At 43.8% G+C, this 22,427-nt stretch overlaps 1 protein-coding gene across 4 annotated transcripts in view; it reads right to left on the reverse strand.

Annotated features, from left to right (window-relative positions):
• Positions 1–22,427, reverse strand: part of gukh (NHS actin remodeling regulator GUK-holder) — a 45,043-nt gene that overhangs the window by 1,637 nt on the left and 20,979 nt on the right. Inside the window, exons 1-5 of one of the 4 annotated variants that reach the window (XM_089476516.1) lie at positions 16,022–16,163; positions 12,992–13,323; positions 9,901–10,226; positions 8,429–8,701; positions 2,928–5,731 (exon numbers count right to left, since the gene is read on the reverse strand). In XM_089476516.1, the coding sequence (XP_089332642.1) occupies positions 2,928–5,731; positions 8,429–8,701; positions 9,901–10,226; positions 12,992–13,180 (3,592 nt within the window). In that variant the 5' untranslated portion in view covers positions 13,181–13,323; positions 16,022–16,163. Of the gene's footprint in view, positions 1–3; positions 5,732–8,428; positions 8,702–9,900; positions 10,227–12,991; positions 13,324–16,021; positions 16,164–22,427 lie in introns of those variants that run through there. The other 3 variants (XM_018015844.2, XM_089476515.1, XM_018015850.2) reach the window with 3 other exon arrangements.

A 22,427-nucleotide genomic window follows, 5' to 3' on the forward strand; every position in this document is an offset into this window, starting at 1 on the left:
CGGAAAACAAAAGGTCAAACAAAATTCTTTAATGGAAGTTGAAGTAATTTTGCACAGAATTGCATTAGCTGTTTTAGTAGGCGTTTTGTTTTTGGTTTTTGTTCTCTTATTAAGTGCATTTACCCAGTAAAAGGAGGAGGATAACTCAATTGATAAAAGCATTCAAGCAATGACAAACCGTACGTACCTGTGGGCCGCTTTTACCTGCCTGTGTGGAGCGAGTGTATATATATGTACAAGTGGTGCAATGGATGCGTTGCATGATGGCGGGTTGGGTGGGTTGGTGGGTGTGGTGCGGTGCAGTGTCTATGGTATAACCATGCCCATTTTATGCAGTGAATGAATCAATTTTCTTTTTTTTCAAAGCCAATGATTGATGCGAGTTTCTATTTTTCTTTTTCTTTCAGTTTTCTTTTCTTTTCTTTCAATTTTATTTTTATTGTTGCATTACTTACGATCGGTGGGTTTAGTTTTTGTATGGAATGTGATTGAACTTAGGAGCTCTACTTAGCTAAGTATGTCGTACTTAAGGTGTTTAACTTATCGTTTGCAAATTAGGCGCTAATTTTTTAAAAATTAAGCCAATAACTACAAACTGTTATGATTCTCGTTAGTTGGGCAAGGTGCAAAAAACTACTACTACTACACAATACATATATATACACACACATACATAAACAATCAAAGTTACGCAATAGAAGTTTTCTGCACGCTTGTTAATTGATGATTGGATTCATAAACAAAACATTCAATTTTCCAATTTTAAATTTCGAATCTTAAAAAATTAGCGTCTTAATTTGTGTTAAATTTATCAACTTAATGCATACAGGTGATAATTATTTTAATTAATTTAATTTTTTCTTTTAACAAAACATAAACGGTGCAAAAAACTTTATCAAACAAATCAGCTTAAATATTATAATTAGTTACAGTTAGGAGTTGACATTAGTTGACAAAAAAAAAATAAAATAATAAAGAAACATATAGTTTAAGTACACACACATAACACTTAATTACAGGTGATGGTTAAGTAAAGGCAAACAGTTAGTTAAACAAATCAAAATTTGTGCAAAATTTGTAAATTTAAAAACGGAACAAAATTTGCATAAATATTATGAATACAAAAATATGATATTAACAAACTTTAGTTATTTATAAAATAGCTCGCATTTCAAGTGTACAGCTGAAAGAGAATTTAAGCATTCGATTTGACTCCTTTTGCAATGATCTGGCAACGCCAGCACTTGCCATGCACTTGATAAATTGACTACGACTAGCGTGTGGCAAGAGCCGTTACAGAAGACAAACTCCTGGATAGCTCAGTGAGGTCTGTTCGTAAACTGAATGGAACGAGCTTGGCCATTGAACTGCCAATGAATAGCGTTAGGAACTCGCCTCTGGCAACACTAGCCCATTGAACACGTACGAAACAAAGAGTTGGCTGTGTGTGCTGACTAAGAGACTAGGAGACTAACAGAAAGGATGCCAGACCACAGCCAAGATAGACGACAATTACTGTGTAGTGTTTGCTCAAGACGCCCACTTGAGAGCGTGCGGCAGAGTGGAGGCTGGCGTGGAATGGTTTCCAGCTGCATGAAGAGAGACTGCAACTGTTGTTGCTGCGGCTGCTGCTGCTGCTGCTGCTGCAGCTATTTTCTAACTAAAGGTCAAGTTAAAGACAAGTTAATGAGCCGCTGCGCTTTACCAGATTTCCGTTACCTCAAACTTTTGCAAGAGGCGTTGGCGTCGAGCGCCGTTATCCTCGTTGGGCTTGATTATTCTGAAGGGTCGCAGCAAGACACTCTCCACAAAAGACCTGTGGTATCTGCTGTGTGGCGTGGGCATGTGCGGCTCTGGCCCCGACTCGTCCTCCTCATCGGAGTCCGAGTTGCTGGCATTGCCGTTGCCATTGTCTGGCTGCACGTCGCCGTCTGCCACATGAAATGCGGTTGAGTCATCAAAGTTCTCTAGCGACTTGTTCTTCAAATAGGAGGAGTCAATGCAAGTGGTCGACAGGGAGAACTCATCGACCAGGCGCTCGAAGGATTTGGCGATTTTGCGTTCGGCTGGGCTGCCTGAATTGGTTGCCTTTGCAAGCAACTGCAAGGTGTTCAGGTTGCGCAACTTGAGCGAACTTGTTGCATGCGACATGGGGGGCAATGCACTGTTGGCCGATGCTGCCTGCAAATAGTTTTCCTTATTCATCTCCAGCTTCAGCTCGTCGTTGGCCAGCCTATAGCTGTTGTTGCGCTTCAGCGCCACAGAGCGGCTTTTGCTCTCAGTGGGCGTGGGCGTGGGCGTGGGTGTGGGTGTGGGCGTGGAGGTGGAATTCGTGTTGGGGCTGGGGCAGATATCAGTTGCATTCGAAATGGAAAACTGCGTTTCAGCAATTGGGTCAATCGATAATGTCGGCAAAGTGGGCGTGGGCATTGCAACGGCCCCTGCTCGGCTAGCAGCTTTCCCATTTACTTTCATTCGGGGCGGCAGCTGTGGCGGTGGTGGGGACGCTGTTGCTAGCTGGGGGCTGAATTGGGGGTTAGTTGCTGTGGCAACAGCAACCCTCACTTGCGTGCCACACTCTGTGGGGGGACTTGGCTGTACACTTGAAATGCTGCTCATTGATGCGAATTTTGACTTGCTGAGCAACAAATTTGTTTGACTGCTGTTGTTGTTGTTGTTGTTGTTCATGACGTTAAAAGTTGGTGTTGTTGCTGTTGTTGTTGATGTGGTAGTAGAGTGTAGTAGCGTATTATTTACAATGGCAAGGTTTGGGTCTAACAAAGCGGATAAGTTATTGCAGCTAGAATTTAATTGTTGTTGTTGCTGTTGTTGTTGTTGTCGTTGCTGTTGCAGCTGCTCTTGCTCTGACAGTAGTTGTTGTTGTAGTTGTGTCGTTGTTGTTGTTGTTGTTGTCGATGTTGCCTTACCTTCTTCCACGGAACTGACTGACGCCGTCGTCGCCGTCGATGATGAGGAGCTGGTGGCCGTGGAGCCCGTCGATGAATTGGATTTGCCCGATGGCGACGGCATCATCATTCCAGCCGGTGCAACCGGTGCAATTGTCTCGTAAAACGGATTCGTATTGTTGGCCAGCAATTGCTTCTGGTCCTGGTAGCTGCTGTTGCCTGGCTGATAGGCGGCCGTCATGGTGCTGCTGGCGGCTGTCGTCTTGCTGAGCGGCGATTTGGCTAATATGGGACGCACATTGGCCACTTTGCGATTGGCCGCGATGCCGCTGCCGCTTAATAACAATAATTTGGCGCTCTTTGTGGCTGCTGTTGTTGCTAGTCCTGTGCCCGCTGCTGTTCCCGTTGCACTTTCACCCGTGACGTCTCGCATTGCACTGAGCAACGCACTTTCGGTTTCCTTCACGTACGGCCCAGGTGCGAAGGTGGTGTGCGCTCCCTTGCGCCGCTTCAAGCTATCCGAATCGTATATGATGCGACCCTCGGCAGTTGTGCGCACCCGACGCTGAGCGCCGCTCGGCGAGATGAGCGACTTCTCCTCGCGCAGCTCGCTGATCTCTGCATACATGGGCACGCCGCTCTCCAGCCCGCTGCAGGCCACACCAGCCGACGGGGTGGCGGAAGCGACGTCAGCAGGGGTTGCAGCAGCAGCTGTCTCTGTTGCCTGTGCGCAGGCTTCGCTCTTGTTACTGCCGCTGCCGCTGCCTGCCGCATGCCGACGCAAATGCTGCGGCAGCTCGTTGAGCGAAACGTATTCCGAGGGTTGCTGCTCGCTCGGCTTGCGAACTATGTCATTGGAATAGTAGATGGCGAGGTTGCTTTTGGCGCGATTCTCTCGCCTGTTGTTGTTGATGTTGTGGTGGTTGTTGTTGTTGTTGCTAATGTCCGCTATGGTCACATACTCGCCAGCCAAATCGTAAAGCTTATCGTCATTCACGGCGCTCGCCGAGGCTGGCTTCAGGGGCGAGCTTTTGCCGGGCGACCGTTTGATGGCTGGCAAAGCCACGCGGAGCTTTTCCAGCATGCTGCCGAAAGCTTTCGTCGGCGTCTGCTTCAGCTCGTTGAGGTTGTGGTCTTTGCTGTCCCTGCTGTGTGCGTTGGTGGGCGTCAGCTGCTCGGGCACATCCGATTCGCTGTCCACGTCCAGCTGCAGGCTGGTCAGCGTGCGCTCGGCATCCGCATCCTGCGACTGCAGCTCATCGTCGTCGCTGGTCGTGGGTGTTATAATGCACATGGAGGGAATGCGCTTGGCATTCAGCGCTGTCTTCTGTTTGATGCGCTCAATGCGCTCCACGCCCTCCAGATCCGAGCACTCCGAGTGCTCCAGGTCGCCAGGCACGGGCAGAGCCGAGCGCAGCTGCTGCTGCTGCTGCTGATCGTCATCCATATGTTTGGCCTGCTGCTGCTGCTGCTGCCCTCCGTCCTCGGACTTGCTCGATTGCTTCACATTGCGCTTGATGGTGCCGGTGCGCTCCAAGGTGCTGCCAATGGTGCTGCTGCTGTAGCTACGCTCCAGGGTGCTGCTGCTGGCGCTGTTGCTGTGGCTCTGGCTGTGCTTGCCCAGCGAGCTGCTGCGCTCGGGCACATCCGGCCCGCTGCAGACGGCCCCATTCATCAGAGTGGTGCACACTGTGCCCGCCGAGCTGGTGGTGGTCGATGTAGACCCGCGCCCGTACAGCTCATACTCGTTCTCCGCATTGAGCACCGTCTGATTGGACTGGCTGCCAAAGGAGTAGCTGCTCGTGTGCAGGCTCTGCTGCAGCGGCGTCATTGGCGGCTCCTCCTCCTTCAGCGTGCGCAGCCCGCTGTCCATGTGGAAGGACGTGTAATAGCCTTCGGTATCGCAGCTATAGGCCGAGCTGGTCTCATCGTCCAGATGATTCGGATAGCCGCCCGCATCGCCCTGCAGCTCCGGCGTGGCGGTGCCCTCGCTGGTGACGCTGCTCGAGGCAGATGTGTTGAGGAAGCGCCGCCGGCTCAGCATGGACGAGGGCGGGCCGCTGCTGCTGCACGGCTGGAAGCTGGACACGTTCAGCGAAGTGTTCGAGGCGCTCGACTTGGGCTGCATGGTTATCTCGCTGCCAATGGAGGCGCGTCCCGACTCTGAGCTGGCGCTCCAGTTGCCGCTGGACGAGTGCGGCTGCTCTTCCTTGCCGGACGCATCCAGGCGGTGCAGCCCATTGCGCCGCTGCCTGTTCAACGTGGCCGTCTCTCGCATCTTGACGTGCGCCGCCGCCAGCGAGGACAGCTGCAGCTTGCCGCGCAGCTGGCCGCTGCTGGACATGCTCATGCTCTTCTCGGATGAGGAATACGAGGGTTTTCGTTCGTGCGAAAACCGAGATTCACTCTTCTGCGCAATCAGATCGTGCACCACGCACTCGTCGTCAATGTCTCGCGTGGTGGCATCGCGCTTGGACTTGGACACGGCGCCCGGAGCGCCCGTCGAGCAGTGGCTGCTCGGCTCCGCTTTCTCCGTGGAGCTGTTCTGCGAACTGCAGCCGCTGGTGTCCAGCTGGCTGGACTCGCCGACGCCGCTCAGCTCGCCATTGCGGTGCATAAACTTGAAGCGATTCCGGCCCCATTGCTTCAGCGAGTTCAGCCGGGTCAATGTGCTCTTCCCCTTGTCGTAGGGCAAGGCAACAGATTCCTTTTTTAAGAGGTCGCTTGATTTGCTGCGTCCGAATTTCTTGGATTTCTTTGTGGCATCCGCAGCTGCAGCGGGCGCTGGCGAGGTGGCATTTGATGGATTCTTCGATTCCGCATTGCTGTGGCGATTGGGGAAAAAATATATGCATATTTGTTGTTGTTTGTTGTAGTTGTTGTTGTTGTTGTTGTTGTGTGGTTGTTGTTGTTGTTGTGGGGGAAACATAAAAAGAAAATATATATATGTTTGGTTTATGGTTAGCTAATTTATAAGACTTGATGAAGATGTGTGCGATATTTGGTTAGAATTATACCCAAACAGATGAGCAGAAACAGAGAGTAGGAGAGAGTGAGATAGAGGAGAGACTGATAGAGAAGTAGAAAGAGACAGCGAGAGTGAGAAAAATCGTTTGCCAATCTATAAAAATTATTGTGAGGTGCGCGCCCAAAAAGAATTTTCCGAAATCAATTTTCGTTTTATATTTTCGGTTTCTGCTTAATTTCAGATACATTATCATTTTTATTACAGAACGAACATGAGTTTTGAGATACACACACACACACATACACACACACGAGCACAGCGTGATCTCGGAAAATGTAGATTAATTAATGGCACAGTTCAAAGTTGAATTTCCAAGCAAACATTTTCATTTTCTGCTTTTCTTTCTGTTGTTGTTGCTGTTGTTGTTGTTGCTGCTGCTTTCTGTTGATTATTAAGAGCGATTACAACATCTACATTTTTGAGTGCCTCCAGACTGAAGTTTTCATTTCGTTTGTGGGGCAGCTGCTGCATGCACTTATTGACGACATAGGGATCACACACTCACACACACAAACGCACACTATGCAACGCTAATTATGCCGATAAGCAATGCTTTTCATTCAATTTTCTGTAGTTTCAACCCGAAAAATTAAAAAAAAAAATATCTTCATTTAGCGCTGCGCAACGGATTTGCTAGCAGGTCATCGTGAGTACGAAGACATTTCCTATATGCAATGCACCATATAATATGATATTTGAGCTTTTCAGAGGTCCGCTCCAAAAATAACTAAGATTATGCAAACGACCGTATTTTAATACTGCGTTGAAATTTCGCTTTGTGCTTGAGATATGAAGAACTTTCAATATATATTTTAATTATTTCAGGAACAAACAAGACCAGGGAGCATAAATATTTTAAAAGAAATATTATGGGATATTTAAAGAAATGAGATTTTTATATTCAACTATATGTATATATTTTTATACATTCTTTCTCTAAGTATGTAAAAATTCTTTAAAGAATATCATCATTTAATTTATCTTTTCTATATGGAAAACACTTGAGCTGCCCTCGCAATTCACAGTTTGACGGGTAATTGGGTTCAGTTGAGTTCGTTTTTAGTTTGCTTTGCATATTTAATGCTGATCGCACAGATATTGAACAGCATTGGCATATATAGCACACACACACACACAAACATGTATGTGCTGTGCGTGTGTGTGTGTGCAGTTTCATGTTGCATATGCAACGCAGTCAAACGGAATGACGACAACGTCGCAGGCTTCGTTCGTGGGTTTTGTGGGCAGACGACGCCAACAAAACAAATAAGATTTATGAAACTTTTAAGCAAAAGGCGTCAGCCAAATCCACTGAACAAGTACGTAAGGAAAAAATAAAAGAAAAAGAGCATAACCTAATACGAATTGTTGTTGCTGTTGGTTTTTGACTGGTTGGCAGAAATCCTCAGGAGAGAACGTGGCTCCATGTCTGATTTATGCTGATGATGCGCGCAGGCCGAGAGTTTGAGTGTGGGCTGCAGTTAACATGTTGCTGGGCCTGCGCAACATGGCAGCTGGCAACAATGTTGCCAAGGCAGTTGGCGAAACAATTTCTGTGTGTGGGTGGTTTGTGACTGCGCTGAAGGCATGAGGTGAATGTCTCGGATATGAATGAATTTTATGATAAATGCGAGCAATCTGTGTATGTTTGAGTGTGTGAGTGTATGAGTGTGTGTAATTGTGTTGGTTTCTAATGTTGAGTAATTTGTTAGGCTGTTTTTTGTTTCTTTTTTTTTTTTTTTTACTATTTCATTTGTAATTTTTAATAGGCATTTTGCAATTTTGGTTTTTAGATTTATTTTTGGCTGGCAGAAAAAAATGTTGTGTTAATTCGCTTGGCTGAAAAGAAAATTATGTTGCTTGCAAATCTTTGTAATTGGCATCGCTTTGGACAGAACAAAATTATATATTTTAAACTATATATGCGAAACACAAACAACGATTAATCGGATTATTTACAATTAAATTTTCTTTTGTACAACATTCAGCTTAAATAATTTTTTTTTTCTTTCATTTAGTTCGGCATGCGCTGTGCTCCTAATTTAGCAAATAATAACAAAAATTATAATTAATTACATAAGAATAATTACAGAAAGGAAAATACAACAAGGCACGAACGAATAGATTTGTACAACTCGATAATTGTCTAAAAATGTTTGGAAAATAAATTCAAAATCGTTTCAAAAATATGTCATATACTAAACAGCATAACAAATTGAACAGCTAATTGATTTTTTGCGATTTTCACAATAATTTTCTAGGAAAATGGGTTATATATATATGTGGATCATACAATATATATACATATGTATGAGCATATATATTTGTATATGTACGACATGTTGTATATGAGGTCTCAGTATGCATTATGTACAGTTTGAGAGCCACTGCGACGAAGAGCTTTTGCGAATTGGCAACGAAAAGTGATAAACAATAGTGGAAAAGAAACTCTCTGCGCTGTGCGCAGTGATTCGTAATGATCACATTCACATACCCATTGGCCGCATCCTGGATCTCCTTCTGGTCGATGCCCGCAATGGTGTTGCGACGCTTGCCCCGCACCTTGCGCGACCTCGACCGCCGGCTGACCGTGTGCACGTTGTCGTCCAGATTGTTGGCCTCCGCCTGATTGTCCTCGGGACTGCCGCTACTGGGCGTGCCAGAGCCGGCGCCGCCGGCATAGCAGCCCGTCGTGGATTTCCGAGCGGCACACATGCGCTGGAAGTGCTTGCCGGACGTGTTCACAGAGATCACCTCGGCGGGGTATCTGCAAACGGGTAAATAAGATTAGGTTTTAGAGTCTATTTTCTATTTTTTTTTTTTTTTTTTTTTTAGTTTTAAAGTGCATTTTGTTTTCATGCTTTACGATTGTCAAATCAAACATTTGCGCTTTAAATCAACGAAGCGTTAACAATGTTTGCGTCCAATTCCCCAACTCCCTCCCTCATTCCCACTCCCACTCCCCACGCTCCCCATTGCCCTGCGTTCAAATGTCTATTTGCTGCGCCTCAAACAAATGAGCCATGGCCGCCGAAAGGCAACTCGTGGGCGTGGCCCCCGGCCAACACTTGCATAATTGTGTGTGTGGCCACATTGTAAATTTACGTAATGCGCAATTGAATTAATTTATTTAGTTTTTTTTTTACGCCGTGGTTTCCCATTGCGTCGCATTGCCCCCCAAAGCTTAACACACAAAAAAAGCTAAATATTATAAGAGGAAATTGAATGGCCTATAACGAAGACCAAATACACTAGCAGAACTTTGGCATTTAAGACCTTAGTCTAGAGATCTATTGAGAAATTCTTTTGAGCTTCGATATATATAGTATATTACATAGTATACTGTTATATGCAGCAAACTGTTTTTTAAACTTGATATCTGAATTAAACAGCTTTTTTCTACTATAGTCAGCTTCGACCTTAGACCATTTCTGAGCTACTTTAATTACTATATTTCTCTGTTACAACTTGTACGGTATTATATGGGTAATTACCAAGAAATTATATTCAAATGTATGACTCTTAGATACCCTAACATTCATAAATTTCACAAACAAAATATTTGCTGAGGAATGTTTTTAATTATTGTAACAGCTAATTTAAAATACATTTTTTGCACTTTCCTTCATTGTAATTATCAATTATATTATATATATATATATATATATGCATTTAAAAACAAAAACAAGCCAACGGAATAAATTCATGATATCTGTGCTCCGCCATGCAGCACACAGTAAAACAAAAAAAAAGGCACTTTTATCTGTTCTGATTGTTTTTCTATGCCGGCTGGTTAAACAATAGCAAAAACAACAGCAAACAAGCTGAAAAAAATTTACATAAAATGACAATAAAATTAAGCTTTAAATATAATTAGAATATGCACTGGGATTGGCTGCTGCACAATGTCTGTCAAACTGTCAGCTAGTGGGTTAGTTGGAGCTTAGTATGAGTCACTGTACTTACTTTAAGGCAATTATTTTGGTTTGTTCCTCGGGTGAAGGCAGTCGATGATTCAAAGGCACATCTTTATTGATATCGTTCGATAGCAGCAGCTGTGGCTGCTGATGGGAGCTGTCCGCCGCCTGGCTAAGGTTGAGCGCGTAGAGCGCATCGGCGGCATCGGCGGACAGTACGGACGGAGAGAGTGCGGGCGTTAGGACGCCATTATCACCAATGGCCAGCGATGTGCAGATCGAGGTGTCCACGTGGTGCATGCAATCGGGCGTGACGGTGACATCACCCAGCGCCTCGCTGGATGTCCATTTCCGCAAGTCCTCGATGGCGGCGGGCTGCAAAAACAGAAGAACGGAAAGGGTCGAACAGGTTAGAGTGTGGGTTAACCAAAAGGCATTCGTCGTTTAATTAGCCGTTGGCCAAAACAAGACATGCAAAAATATGTTTTATGTTTTATGGCCTTAATTGGTCCCGAGGCAGGCCCGTCACGCATATCCTTGAAAGGAAGCCACATTCATATGCTAAAATGAATGAATGGCCGACACAGCTCGTGCTTCTGCTGTTTGCGCAAACATTTGTCTGTTTTGGCCAGCGCAAATTTGACCAAATCACGCGATTTGCCAGAGAAAAAAAAAAAAAAAAATACACGCGTTTTCTAGACTTGATTTCGATTTGTGCTCCATGTGGGCCCTCATCCTCCCTCCTCTGGCCCACTCTTCGAAATTCAATCAGTTTAATTAAACCCAATCAGACAATCTACAAATTCCCCAAAAATAATTCCGAGCTCTATTTCCGAGCGCATCCAATCTCACTAAGCAAAAGGCGCAATCGTTTCGATTGATTTTCGGGGTCCCCATTAAAATCAATTGTAACAATTGAAAGTCAACTGGAGAAAGGGCAGCAACCAGAAACAAGGGGGGTGGGCTGGGGTCTGTTTGTAGTTTGCCCATGGATATGTAAGACGAAGTTGGCCCCAACACCCACAAGAAATTTACATAAAATTCCACTTGTGCTGCGTTTTCATTAGCAAATAAAACTTTGTTCGGAGTTGAACCAGCGAATCTATGAAGCGCACAGTGGTGCAAAGTAATTGGTTTTGGGTCGAAATTCAGATGCCTAGCTCACTGCTCAGAATATTGTAAGCTCCATGGAAAATGTTGCTAGATGAATTTTTTCAGTTTTGTAAGCACTGTGCAGGAGTCCTGTCTAGCTGCCAATAATTTGTTGTTGTTGTTGTTTACGGTTCGTCGGCTCTTTGTTTGGCTCAATTGAATGGCCAAGTATGAATGATAAAATATTTGCACATAAATGTCGTGCCATATATAATAAAATCGAATTCAATGTGTCTGCTGTTGCTGCCGTCTCACAAATAAATAGCAAACAGTAAACAACAACAACAACAGCGACAACAACAACGACAACAATCTTTTTGCGGCCGTAAGCAATAAACCGCAATGCGCTAATACGACTCTTGGCTAACTAGAGCTAAAGTCAAAGCTAAAACTGGAAACGATGTTCAAGCTAAAGCTGGAGCTGGAGCTGAAGATGCGGCCAAGTGGAACTGGCGGCCACTAACGTCAAACGCAATGCGAAAAGGATTAAAAGTCATTCAATTAGGGAGCAGACGACAAAGATGTCGCGTTCAGGCGACCGGGCTAAAAGCCAGTCGTACATTTTGGGCCAACTATTGACAACTGGCTGCCACGTTGTTGTTGTTGTTGTTTTTGTTGTTTCAACTAGTTTTGCCAAGCTGCTGAACAGGAAAGTCGCCGTGGCGTCGTCCATACTCCGATGCCCATTCCCATTCGCCACCTTGTCGTCGTCAGCCTTTGGCCACTGGCTGTTTGTCTTGGCCAGCTTATCTAATGGCATGGATAAACAAGGAAAGACAACGTTGACGCTGACGCTGATGTGGATGAGGAAAATGATGACGACAGCGACGACGATGATGATGATGATGGTGATAATGATGGACTTGCTGCCAGCCACGGCAAATGGGACAACTTTGAAGCGCGTTAGCTCAAATTAAGTAACTGCGATTCGCAGATACGAGTCGAGATACGCGCAGCGAGGCGGTGCAAGTGGCTTTAACAGTTTAGATTGAAGTCGGTTTCAACTGGCAATTTCATAAGCTCAGCGTGGGACGTCACAATAGCAATTAAAAACGAAGTAAGAACTGCGTTACATGCAGGCTAAAGACTAGACAATACCCTGTAAACAGCACTTGGGTTGAAATTGGTTATCAAATAAGGTTTTCTAATTACAAATGGATATTAAATTAAACTATTAAAAAAATATAAGTATTACATAAAGTTAACGACAAGACTATACCCTGCAATAGTTTACGCTTCAATTGCTTGCCTAACGAATTTTTTAATTTACGATTTAAATTGTTAGTGAAATCTTTCACATAGGAAACTATCTTTAAAGGGTCATAAAAATGGCTATGCTCTAAGAAGAATGGTATGCGGCTGCTATGATCTTACACATATTCGAGAATAATGTGTTAGATTCCACTGAATTGATTATGCTGTTACTGCTAATAAAACATATAAAGGTCTGGGCTAAAACTCTTTACTCCACACGCCTGGGCCATCACAGGGTATAACAACTCAGCAACTCCACTGAACTCGAAATGATTTGGCGACCAGCTCGTTAGCCAAGAGCCCGTTGTGTGGTCTTAGTATCTGCTTTAGCTCAACTCGTTTGACAACGACAGAGGCCTCTCGCCGAGTCTGTGGCAACTAGACACAGTGAATGTGTGTGTGTGTGTGTGTGAGTCTGCTTGTGTCTATATGGAGCACATTGTTGGAAGATGTTTCGGCCCGAGCTTTTTGAGCTGGCACAGCTGGCAAATAGCAGGAAGCAATGGCCACAACGTCAACCGCGAAGACCACACACATGGGGCCGTGGTCGGATTTTGGCCGTGGAGCGGGGTGGGGGGCTGTGGCCGGCACCGCCGTTGGCTACGCTGGAGTGCAGATTATTATTTATGCATGGCGCAAGTACTAACTCAACTTGAACTGTTGCGGCTACTCCACAAAGCAGTTAGTCGCACGACTAACGGCCAAACTGGCTGCCTCTGGTCGAGGCTACTCACCAAGCGTATTTCAATCTCGGCATCGATGCGCGTGCGCAGCCTGCGGTTGGCATTGCCGAAGTCCGAGTCAGAGCAGAGCAGCGACTCCTCGATGCCGGACGCTTCCGTAATGCCATCCAGAACGTCGTCGTTCGCCTGTGCATCGGCATTAAAGGACACGGAGCGTGGCGGTGTGGTAGCTGTGGACATTAGCACCACCTCCTTGCCCGCCTCCTTGTACAGCTGGCGTACGCTCGGCGGTCGTGTCTCGTTGGAGAAGAGCTCCGTCTGGAATGACTTGTCCGACTCGTAGTGCTGCTTACGTTGTGCAAAGGTGAGCAGGTCGCTTTCAGCTAGAGGAAGAGAGAGGGAGAAAAGAGCAGAAGAATACGGTGTTAATATAAATAATTGATATGTAAAATTCTGATATAAATAATATACACTTATTATTAGTAACTTAAATAGGCTTAACTTCATGCTGGGCCACCGCCTTAACTATTTGGGAATTGTAAGCGACATTTGTGCTCAGTGGTTGGAATAGTTGCCTATTAATAAAGCTTGCCTAACAGCTTTACTATATACAGTTAATTCACAGGAAAAATTAGTTCATTTCTGAGCTAGCGATATCTTTGAAATTGTATACCGCCATAGAGTGCCATATTATGGTAGTAGGAATAACAAATGTAATACAATCAAATGATTCATTAGCTGTTTGCAGTCTGCCGTCTACTCCATATAGATTATGTATGTGCCATAATTTCCCAGCATGAGTCAGTACATAAACCATACATGTACATCACAATGGTGTGCGTGATCAATCAAGCCTTTTATGCAATCTAAGCAAAACAGTCTGTGCACCACATTCCAGCAGCCCATTTCTCTCTGAAAGATCGTAAGCACAGCTGCCTATTTGACTCCGACTATTGCGAAATGATTGCGGCATTCGCTATTCGATTTAACGCGCTGCTTCAGTGTTTACATGACGATGATGCCACATGCCGCACACTGTTTGCTCTGATTTCCATGTAAACAAATTCCAAAAACAAAGAGGGAAAACCTCCGCCGGCTGCCCGTCACCCGCACATAAATCAGCAGGCAAATTAATAGAGTGGAAAAATCGGCAAAGACCAAGGACATCCCATATATAAATAATAATAAAAAAAGAAGGCGAAGCTCATAAAGCGTGGTAAATAAAAAAAATATAAGGAAGGGAAAAAACGAAAAACTGATGCGAGCCATGAAAAATGTAATTAACTTTAATCACCCAAGCGGTCCAGAACTTCCCAGCTCCATGGCCGGCACCCAACTGCAAGTGCAGCAGCTGATGGCAGCTCGGGACGGCACTTGCATATTTAATTCATATGACAGACGCTCCAAGATGCGAAATGCTGCGAGTACGCCGGAGGGGCGGGATGGGCGAGTAGCAGTGCTTGGCTGGTATCTGGGCTGACGACCGTTTGTCTTTCTTTCTTTCTGGCTGTCTGCACATTTCGCATTTAATAGGCGCCCATGTGGACGGTAATGAAAACAACAAAGCCCGAGGAGTAGCTGCTCCAAGTACCAGGAACAGCAACTGCCACTCGTAGATTAACAAGGCAAAAGCAAAGGCTGGGGCTGAGGCGGAGGCCGAGGCAGGGGCAGAGGCAGAGACACCACTCGACGCGGCAGCTGGACCGCTGCCAGGCATAACAACTGGGAACAGTAGCCAAACAGTCGAGCGAGCGGCGTCTCCTGGCTAGCGCTAAATTCAGGCAATTTTATGGCAGCCGGGCAACATTTTGACGTTGAATGCCCCACTGGAAGATGCATGAGTCTGGGCACTGTGGGTCGACAGCCACAGCCAGAGCTACAGATACTTTGAGTCATTTTTTTGTGATTTCAAGTACGCAGACATTGGCACGCAGCGCCTGCCTGGCCATGTTGCACTTGACAGTGAGCACATGCCGAAACGCACCAGCACCAGCAACAGCAACAGCAACGGCAGCAGCAAAGGCAACAGCGACAGCAACAGCAACTAAAATTTGCATGCCCCAATCCGCGGCTCATTTGGGCCCGAAATTCAATTAAGCATGCTCAGGTGCTTTTGGCCACTGCCGGAAACTGTCAGCAGCTGCGGAAATAACAAATTAACTGTGCAAAATGATTTTTCCTTAAAAACGACAATTTACATCCTCTGTATTTTAATTTGCGAGATTTTTTATTTTTCGGGCGTCTCCCCGACTGTCTGGAGGATAATGCACATAACTTATGTACGCCCGATTGGCGCGGCCATTTCAGTTCAGGGCCAAGCGCATAAAGCCTCTGTCAGTTATGGCCAGTTGTTGCCTTACTCATGCCAGGGCCAGAACACAGATCGTATCAGACCAGCGCTGACCATTTCCCAGACAAAGACAATTGGCTGGGAGATTGAATAGCGCATTCGCAGGCAAAGTAAATAATCAAAGCATGATAAACGTCAATACACAAAGCAATTGAGTAAACAATAAATTTATAGCCAGCCATTAAAATTAAATACAAGCGAACAGCAAAAAAGAGTTTCCCACTGTCTGATAAAGATATTGAATGACTTTTGCAATTAGAGCCGATAATAGAGTTGCCTACTCAAGAGTATGTAAAAACAAGTAAGTAACAAAGGTGAGTGTGAGGGGGTGAATTAATTGTGCGGGGTAAATTTTGACAAAAATCGAAATTCTATAAAGTACATATAAATCTACATTACAAATTTGGTGACTCTAGCTTTAAAGTTATAGGAGATATAAATTTATTACTGGTTTTCGATAATGTTTTTAATCAATAACAACATAACGGGACAACTTATCGATATTTGAAGCAAAACTCGATATGCGTGTGGTATACACGGACCTAGGAAAAAAATTTCAAGTCTCTAGCTCTTATATCTTCTGAGATCGACGCGTTCAAACAGGGCATAAAAATATATCTATAAATTTATACTAATATCTGCTTTATCGTTTGTATATAATCCAATTTAATAGTGTTTAAAAAACTATAAATATATATTAAAAAGCTCTGTTTTATAGCTAGTTAATTTACTTTTTTTTTTCTCAATTATAATTGCACTATTCAACTAGCTTAATCACGTCAGAGCTCAATTAGTTACTGTTTGTAGTTTTATTCAAAGGCTAAGGGAGGCACCTAAAGCCAACTGTTTTCAAGCACAAAATATCAAATTCGAGTTGGCGCCGTTGTCACGCGACAATTGTCAATTGTCGTGTCAATCTGTTGAAATTTATAGCAGAGCACAAATCAAAACCCAGACATGATGCGAACGCAGCTTGTGTCGTGTGTCTGACAAAACCAATAAGCCACACATATCTACGGACGGAGTGACAGCACGACAGACAGATAGACAGACAGTCGTGTCTGCTCTATGAAATGATAGCTAGCTAAAGTGCATTTGGCTGTGGCACATTGGCAGCAAAGCCGCAAATAACTGACAGATTCGCATAAGATGCCAAAAGCGAATCAAATCAGAAACCAACAAAGCCAAAGCCAGGCGTTGAAATTCTGATTAGAAACTAGCGCTGGCCATAAATTGACACCGCCTACAACGCAACGAGCGGGGGTGCTCCAGCAGCCAGTGGTGCAATGTGGCTTAGTACGTGCAAGGCTACGATTGCGACTGCGACTGTGGCTGCGACTGCTGCAGCGACTGCTGCTGCGGCTGCTGCTGCGTCTGCTGCTGCTGATGTTTATGGTCATGTAGCTGTATCTGGTAGATAGAATCTGTTGGGCATAGTGCAGCGCGTTCTGTCGCATAATTTGCGCAAAACAAGTTCCATACAAGGCACGTAGCTGCAACACGTGGAGCGGCGAGGCGGGCAGGCGATAATGTTGAAGCTAGCTGGGAAAGATTTATGGGCAGGCATAGAAGAAGTACATCGATAATTGGTGGCAAGGCGGTCGCCTGGCAGCCAAGCGGGTTCAATGCACTGCAGCCGCTAAGCCCAAGCATAGCACTGCGGTCAAAAATGCCTTAATTGCAGTGAAACCGTAGAGGAAGGAGGTTGAGGTGGAGGAGGAGGAGGAGGATGGAACCACTGCTCAATCAGTTCACTGCTCCAATCAGTTCGACTGCCCATTTTAATTTAATTATTTAAAGCGAAAACAATTGAAGCCAACAAGCGCAACGAGCTTGCAACCACGAGCTGCCCTTGGCCCTTGGATCTCAGTGCTTGGCGAGCTGCCAGCGTTCGCTCTCCATGGATTCCATGGACCACGAACCACGGGCTTGCCACTCGCTGTGCATAAGTGTCATAATGGTATTTAAAGCAATTACGGGTCACATTTCAGTGCCACTGAAGCCATACGGCGGGCTCAACAGACAGCGGACAGACAGAGGGAAATGAAAGTCCTGCAGCATCCGTTACGATAATACAAAAAAACAAAAAAAAGAGTACAAGAAAAACAAGTAAGAAAACTCTAGTCGAGAGTGCTCGACTAGCTACTACCCTGAACCCAACAAATAAAAATGCCCATTTTATAAGGCTGAAATTTCAATTTCGATGTATTTAAAAATATAAATAAAATACCAAACACATTTAATAAAATATAAAAATATTTTGAAACAATTAAAAAAGTTAATATCAGTTGCACCGATCGGGATTCGAACCGCGACTTCTCGATCGAGCGTCATGCAGCTAACACACTAGGCCACCTCACTCCTGCTAGTGGCGCTGGCAAAACTCAAATAGATTCACTGCTGCAGCGCCATCTACCAAAACTGAACGAAACTAACTGCTGATGCGATTCTAAGAATCTGCTAGAATAACCAAACTATTAAAAACGCACATAAAGTATGGTTAAAATTTCAATTTCGGTGTATTTAAAAATATAAATTATATAGAAAACTCATTTATGAAAATATAAAAATATTTTGAAACAATTAAAAAAATTTAACATCAGTTGCATCGATCGGGACTCGAACCGCGACCTCTCGATCGAGGGTCAAGCAGCTAACACACTAGGCCACCTGACACCTGCTAGTGGCGCTGGCAAAACTCAAATAGATTCACTGTTGCTGCGCCATCTACCAAAACTAAACAAAACTAACAGCTGATGTGATTCAACGAATGTTTTTGTTGTAGCTGCTGCCCGTGCGTTTGTTAATTGGCCAAATATTTGATTATTTTTTATTAATTTTTGACTGAACGGAATTTAATGAAACTTTCAGCATATGATCTACATATTATATTGAATATTTGAGAAATTTAAAAAAAGAAAAATCATTCAAAATTAGCTATAGTGGCATCTGATTTGAACTTGAATGTTTTTACTCGATAAAAACATAACGGGATGATTTATCGAATTTTAAAAGCAAACTCGACGTCCGCGCTGTATATACGGTCATTTTAAAAAAAAATTCAAGTCTCTAGCTCTTATATCTTCGGAAATCGACGCGTTCAAACATACGGACAGACGGACAGACGGACAGACAGACAGACGGACAGGGCCAAATCGACTCAGCTCGTCGCCCTGATCAAGAATATATATACTTTGTGGGGTCTGCCACGCCTCCTTCTGCCTGTTACATACATTTCAACAAAACCATTATACCCTGATTTCCCATTTTCAATGGGTTCAGGGTATAACAAGTAAGAAAGCTCCAGTCGAGACTGCTCGACTAGGAGATACCCTGAACCCTCCAAGCTGATATTCTAATCATTCTGCACTTATTTTATGCACACATACATACACATGCATCCACACGCACGCATAAGCCTGCGCTCTGCTAACTGCGCAGTAAGCAGCGACTGCGCTTGGGCTGCGCTGCAGTGTGGGCAATATTATGAGAATTTATTTGTTAAATAATTTCTTTTGTAGACATACGATCTTAATGAAACTTTTAGAGCGTAATCATATGGTGAATATGTGTGTATATTCCAAAGCTCAAGTCTCTAGTATTTGAAATACGCTTTTTACAAAAGTGAGGGTGAGGGGGTGAATTTAAGGGTGGGGGATAAATTTTAACAAAAACCGAAATTGTATAAATTGCATATAAGCATACATTAAAAATTTGGAGACTCTAGCAATAAGGGTGTAGAAGATATAATTTTATAACTGGTTTTCGATAAGGTTTTTTATCGATAAAAAAAAGATCGGGATGAGTTATCGATTTTTAATGATAAACTTGATATGCGCGCTGTAATTACGGACATTTTAAAAAAAATTTGAAGTCTCTAGCTCTTATATCTTCTGAAATCGACGCGTTCATACATACGGACGGACGGACGGACGGACGGACGGACGGACGGACGGACGGACAGACAGACGGACAGGGCCAAATCAACTCAGCTCGTCGCCCTGATCAAGAATATATATGCTTTGTGGGGTCTGCCACGCCTCCTTCTGCCTGTTACATACTTTTAACAAAACCATTATACCCTGATTTCCCATTTTCAATGGGTTCAGGGTATAATAAATGAAAGTCGTTCAGCAATGAATTTATAATAAAGAAAACAACTGCTGACTAGGAGATGCTCTCTTATGTATGTATGTATGTACGTAAATGAGCTTTTAGATATAAGAGATTAATATTATAGTTTTGATAATGCTCTAATCCTACTAGCAATTGCATATTATAGCAACCTGATGTAGCAGCCCTGGCCTTGAATTTTTACTGAGAATATTTGCCAATATATTAATATTATACTTATTAGATAATTAGCTTATATTTTAAGTAATCAAAGTGACCATTTGACCCACAGTAAAGTCCTCTTCTGAATTATTTCTTTTTCTGTTAAACAAATTTTTATTTATATAAATAATTTGACATATTTACTACACATAATTTCAGCTAAAATCTGCTAAAGCTTAAACTCATTTAAGCTGAGCTACTTACTAGAGCTTATACAAATGTTCTACTAACTACATCTGCTAGAAATGTAGTTCAACAATGGATTTATTCAGAATTAGTTCAATGTATAAACTGTTCTATGTGAGTGAACTAACTTTGTTACCTTCTCTTCTCGTTTATCAAATTGAAAAAAGAACCGAAATTTTTCAGTTTTTGTGCTGCTATCAATTTATCAATGTTGCTGGCTTATCGAAAGAGGAAAACAGCAAATGCAACAAGCCAAGCCGCGCACTTCTTATGAATGATGAGTCTGAGCCGTAACCTGGCGCAGCCTGAAAAGCTGCGCTTATCGCATTGTCTGCTTAGCTTTAGTAGTAGATGATTTATGAGCCAAACAGGCATTGCATGCTGCTGCTGTAGCTAGTTAAGCTTAAAGCTAAATTTGTAGCACAAAGCTTTAGCTTAATACATAAATAGCACACACAAACACACACACACACACATAGGCACGGAAACCGTTACATTATATACATATGTATGAGCATGGGAGAACGCAAAGTGTATTCACATGTGCTTTATGGGCAACGGCAACGGCCCAGCAGAAAGTTTTTATGCGGCAACACTGACTGCTGGCTGCTGGGCGCTGGCTGTTGCTGCCTCTGCCTCTGCTTCTACCTCTGCTTCTGGCTGCTATTTTAGCAAATTTTCGCATGCCAACAAAAGTCAGGCGACGTTTTGGGGGCATAAATTGTAAAGCCGCCAGCCAGCAGCAACAACGACAAACAACGCAAAATAGCAGCAACAACAAAAGCTCGACAAATTTATGCAATGTAACAGCAGCAGCAGCAGCAGCCGCAGCAGCAGCGGAGCGTGAAAAGCCAAAAGGCGTGGCGTGAGGAGCGAGAGTGAGAGAGAGAGAGAGACATTTAGTGTGAGTAACAGTAATCAGGGGGCAAATGTTGCTCGTAAAACGCCAAAAATGTTGCTAGCAACACTCAAGCGAGGAAAAAAAAAATGTTGACAACGTTAAAAACAACAACAAAGTGAGAAAATTGCTTTTTCAGTCTCGTTTCAAATCTCATTAAAAGCGTTGCTAAAACCAGGCTGAGCCCCCGGCAAGTCGATCAGCAGCCACCACAACTGACACAACTTGCCGATTGACTCCTGCAGCTGGGCTATTAAAACTGATTTATGCGAATAGCTCGCATCATTCGGCTCATATCAATGCCCTGTGGGCGCACCCACGCACTCACTCTTCGCATCGCCCGAAAATGGGCACGTCACGTGATTTTCGCCGTACCATAAAACCCATAAAACGTCGATGCGACTGCGGCACACGATAACTCACAATATGAGATATTTGGGGCTTGCCAGGCCTGCAGCTGGCAAGGGTTTAGCCATCGACCCTCTGGGCTAATCATGTGACCTCAGCGCGAGTGCCCCTTTAGAAGTTTTTGAACTACTTATGACGATGCCAGATAACGCACGGCTGCCAAAAGACCAAATTCATGATATTCCAGATTAGCATGGCGTCCCCTTTTTTTTATTGAAAGACAAATAATTGTCAAGAGCAGCTCAAAATGTTATTTATTCAAATCAAAATCGAAACTGTTTGTTAAAGTTTACAAACTTTGAAGCTGTGAAGCTTTCATTCAAATAATTTACATGAAAATTAACCATGACGGAATGTGTTTCTAAAGGGCGTTTTCTAATTAACTCAGAGCTTGAAATAAAGCGTTTTTTTTTTAATGGTTTTTTATTGTTAAGCTACAGTTATAAATAAACTTTACAACAGTTAAGCTTTTGCCGTTATGTGAATTGAAAATTTCCGTAGAAAATCATAGTAAAAACTGAACAGGGAATGTTTTAATATTATTTGATGTTAGATAAAACCGAGAGGCAAAGTTTCAAGAATTTTTTGTAGTGCCTGAACTAATTTCATAATCATTGACAGGCTGTCCCAGCATCTTTGTTTGCTCTAGCTCTTTAGATAACTTCAAGGTAAACGTAGCAAAGACAAATAACTACCGTCTCTCTTTCTCTGCCTTCCAGTGGGGTCTGTTGGCTCTGCCCTCGGCAATTGAAACTATTTATTAGGCAATTGGCAATGCAGACCTCCCACACAATTAATTAAGATCTTCGTGAGGCTTTATTGTTTCTGTTTCTTTGCATGACCTGACAATTTGGCTTTTTATTTAAATTAATTGACCTCTGTCGCCAGTCGTGACAGCAATTAGCCGATATATTCTTTTGCTCTAATTAATCAAGCCCGAGCCGGGCTTTAAGTTGATTACGGGCGTAAGACTTCCGCTCAGCTGAGATCGTCTCGTCAGCTCGATATTATGACCATGTAAACTAATTAAGAGACGAGCAGTTAAATTTGCTGCTAAACATTTGAGTCTCTATATAGAGAGCTGCAGCCCGACTCCTCCCAATCTCTACGCACACCCACGCTATGCATGCGCTGGTCTGTTCAATTTCAATCATGGGTCTGCTGTTCGGTCCGTATCAATCGATTTTACAGCCCTGGGGACGAAGACACATAAAATCCAGCGTTGGGAAATTGAATGAAAAATGCATTTCACACTGCAAATGCCAGAGGCTGACTCTGTCTGAAAGACAGACAGACAGACAGACAGACAG

The sequence above is a fragment of the Drosophila arizonae genome, chromosome 2 (assembly GCF_054131065.1).
Source record: "Drosophila arizonae isolate 15081-1271.41 chromosome 2, UAZ_ARI_1.0, whole genome shotgun sequence".
Taxonomy (NCBI): domain Eukaryota; kingdom Metazoa; phylum Arthropoda; class Insecta; order Diptera; family Drosophilidae; genus Drosophila; species Drosophila arizonae.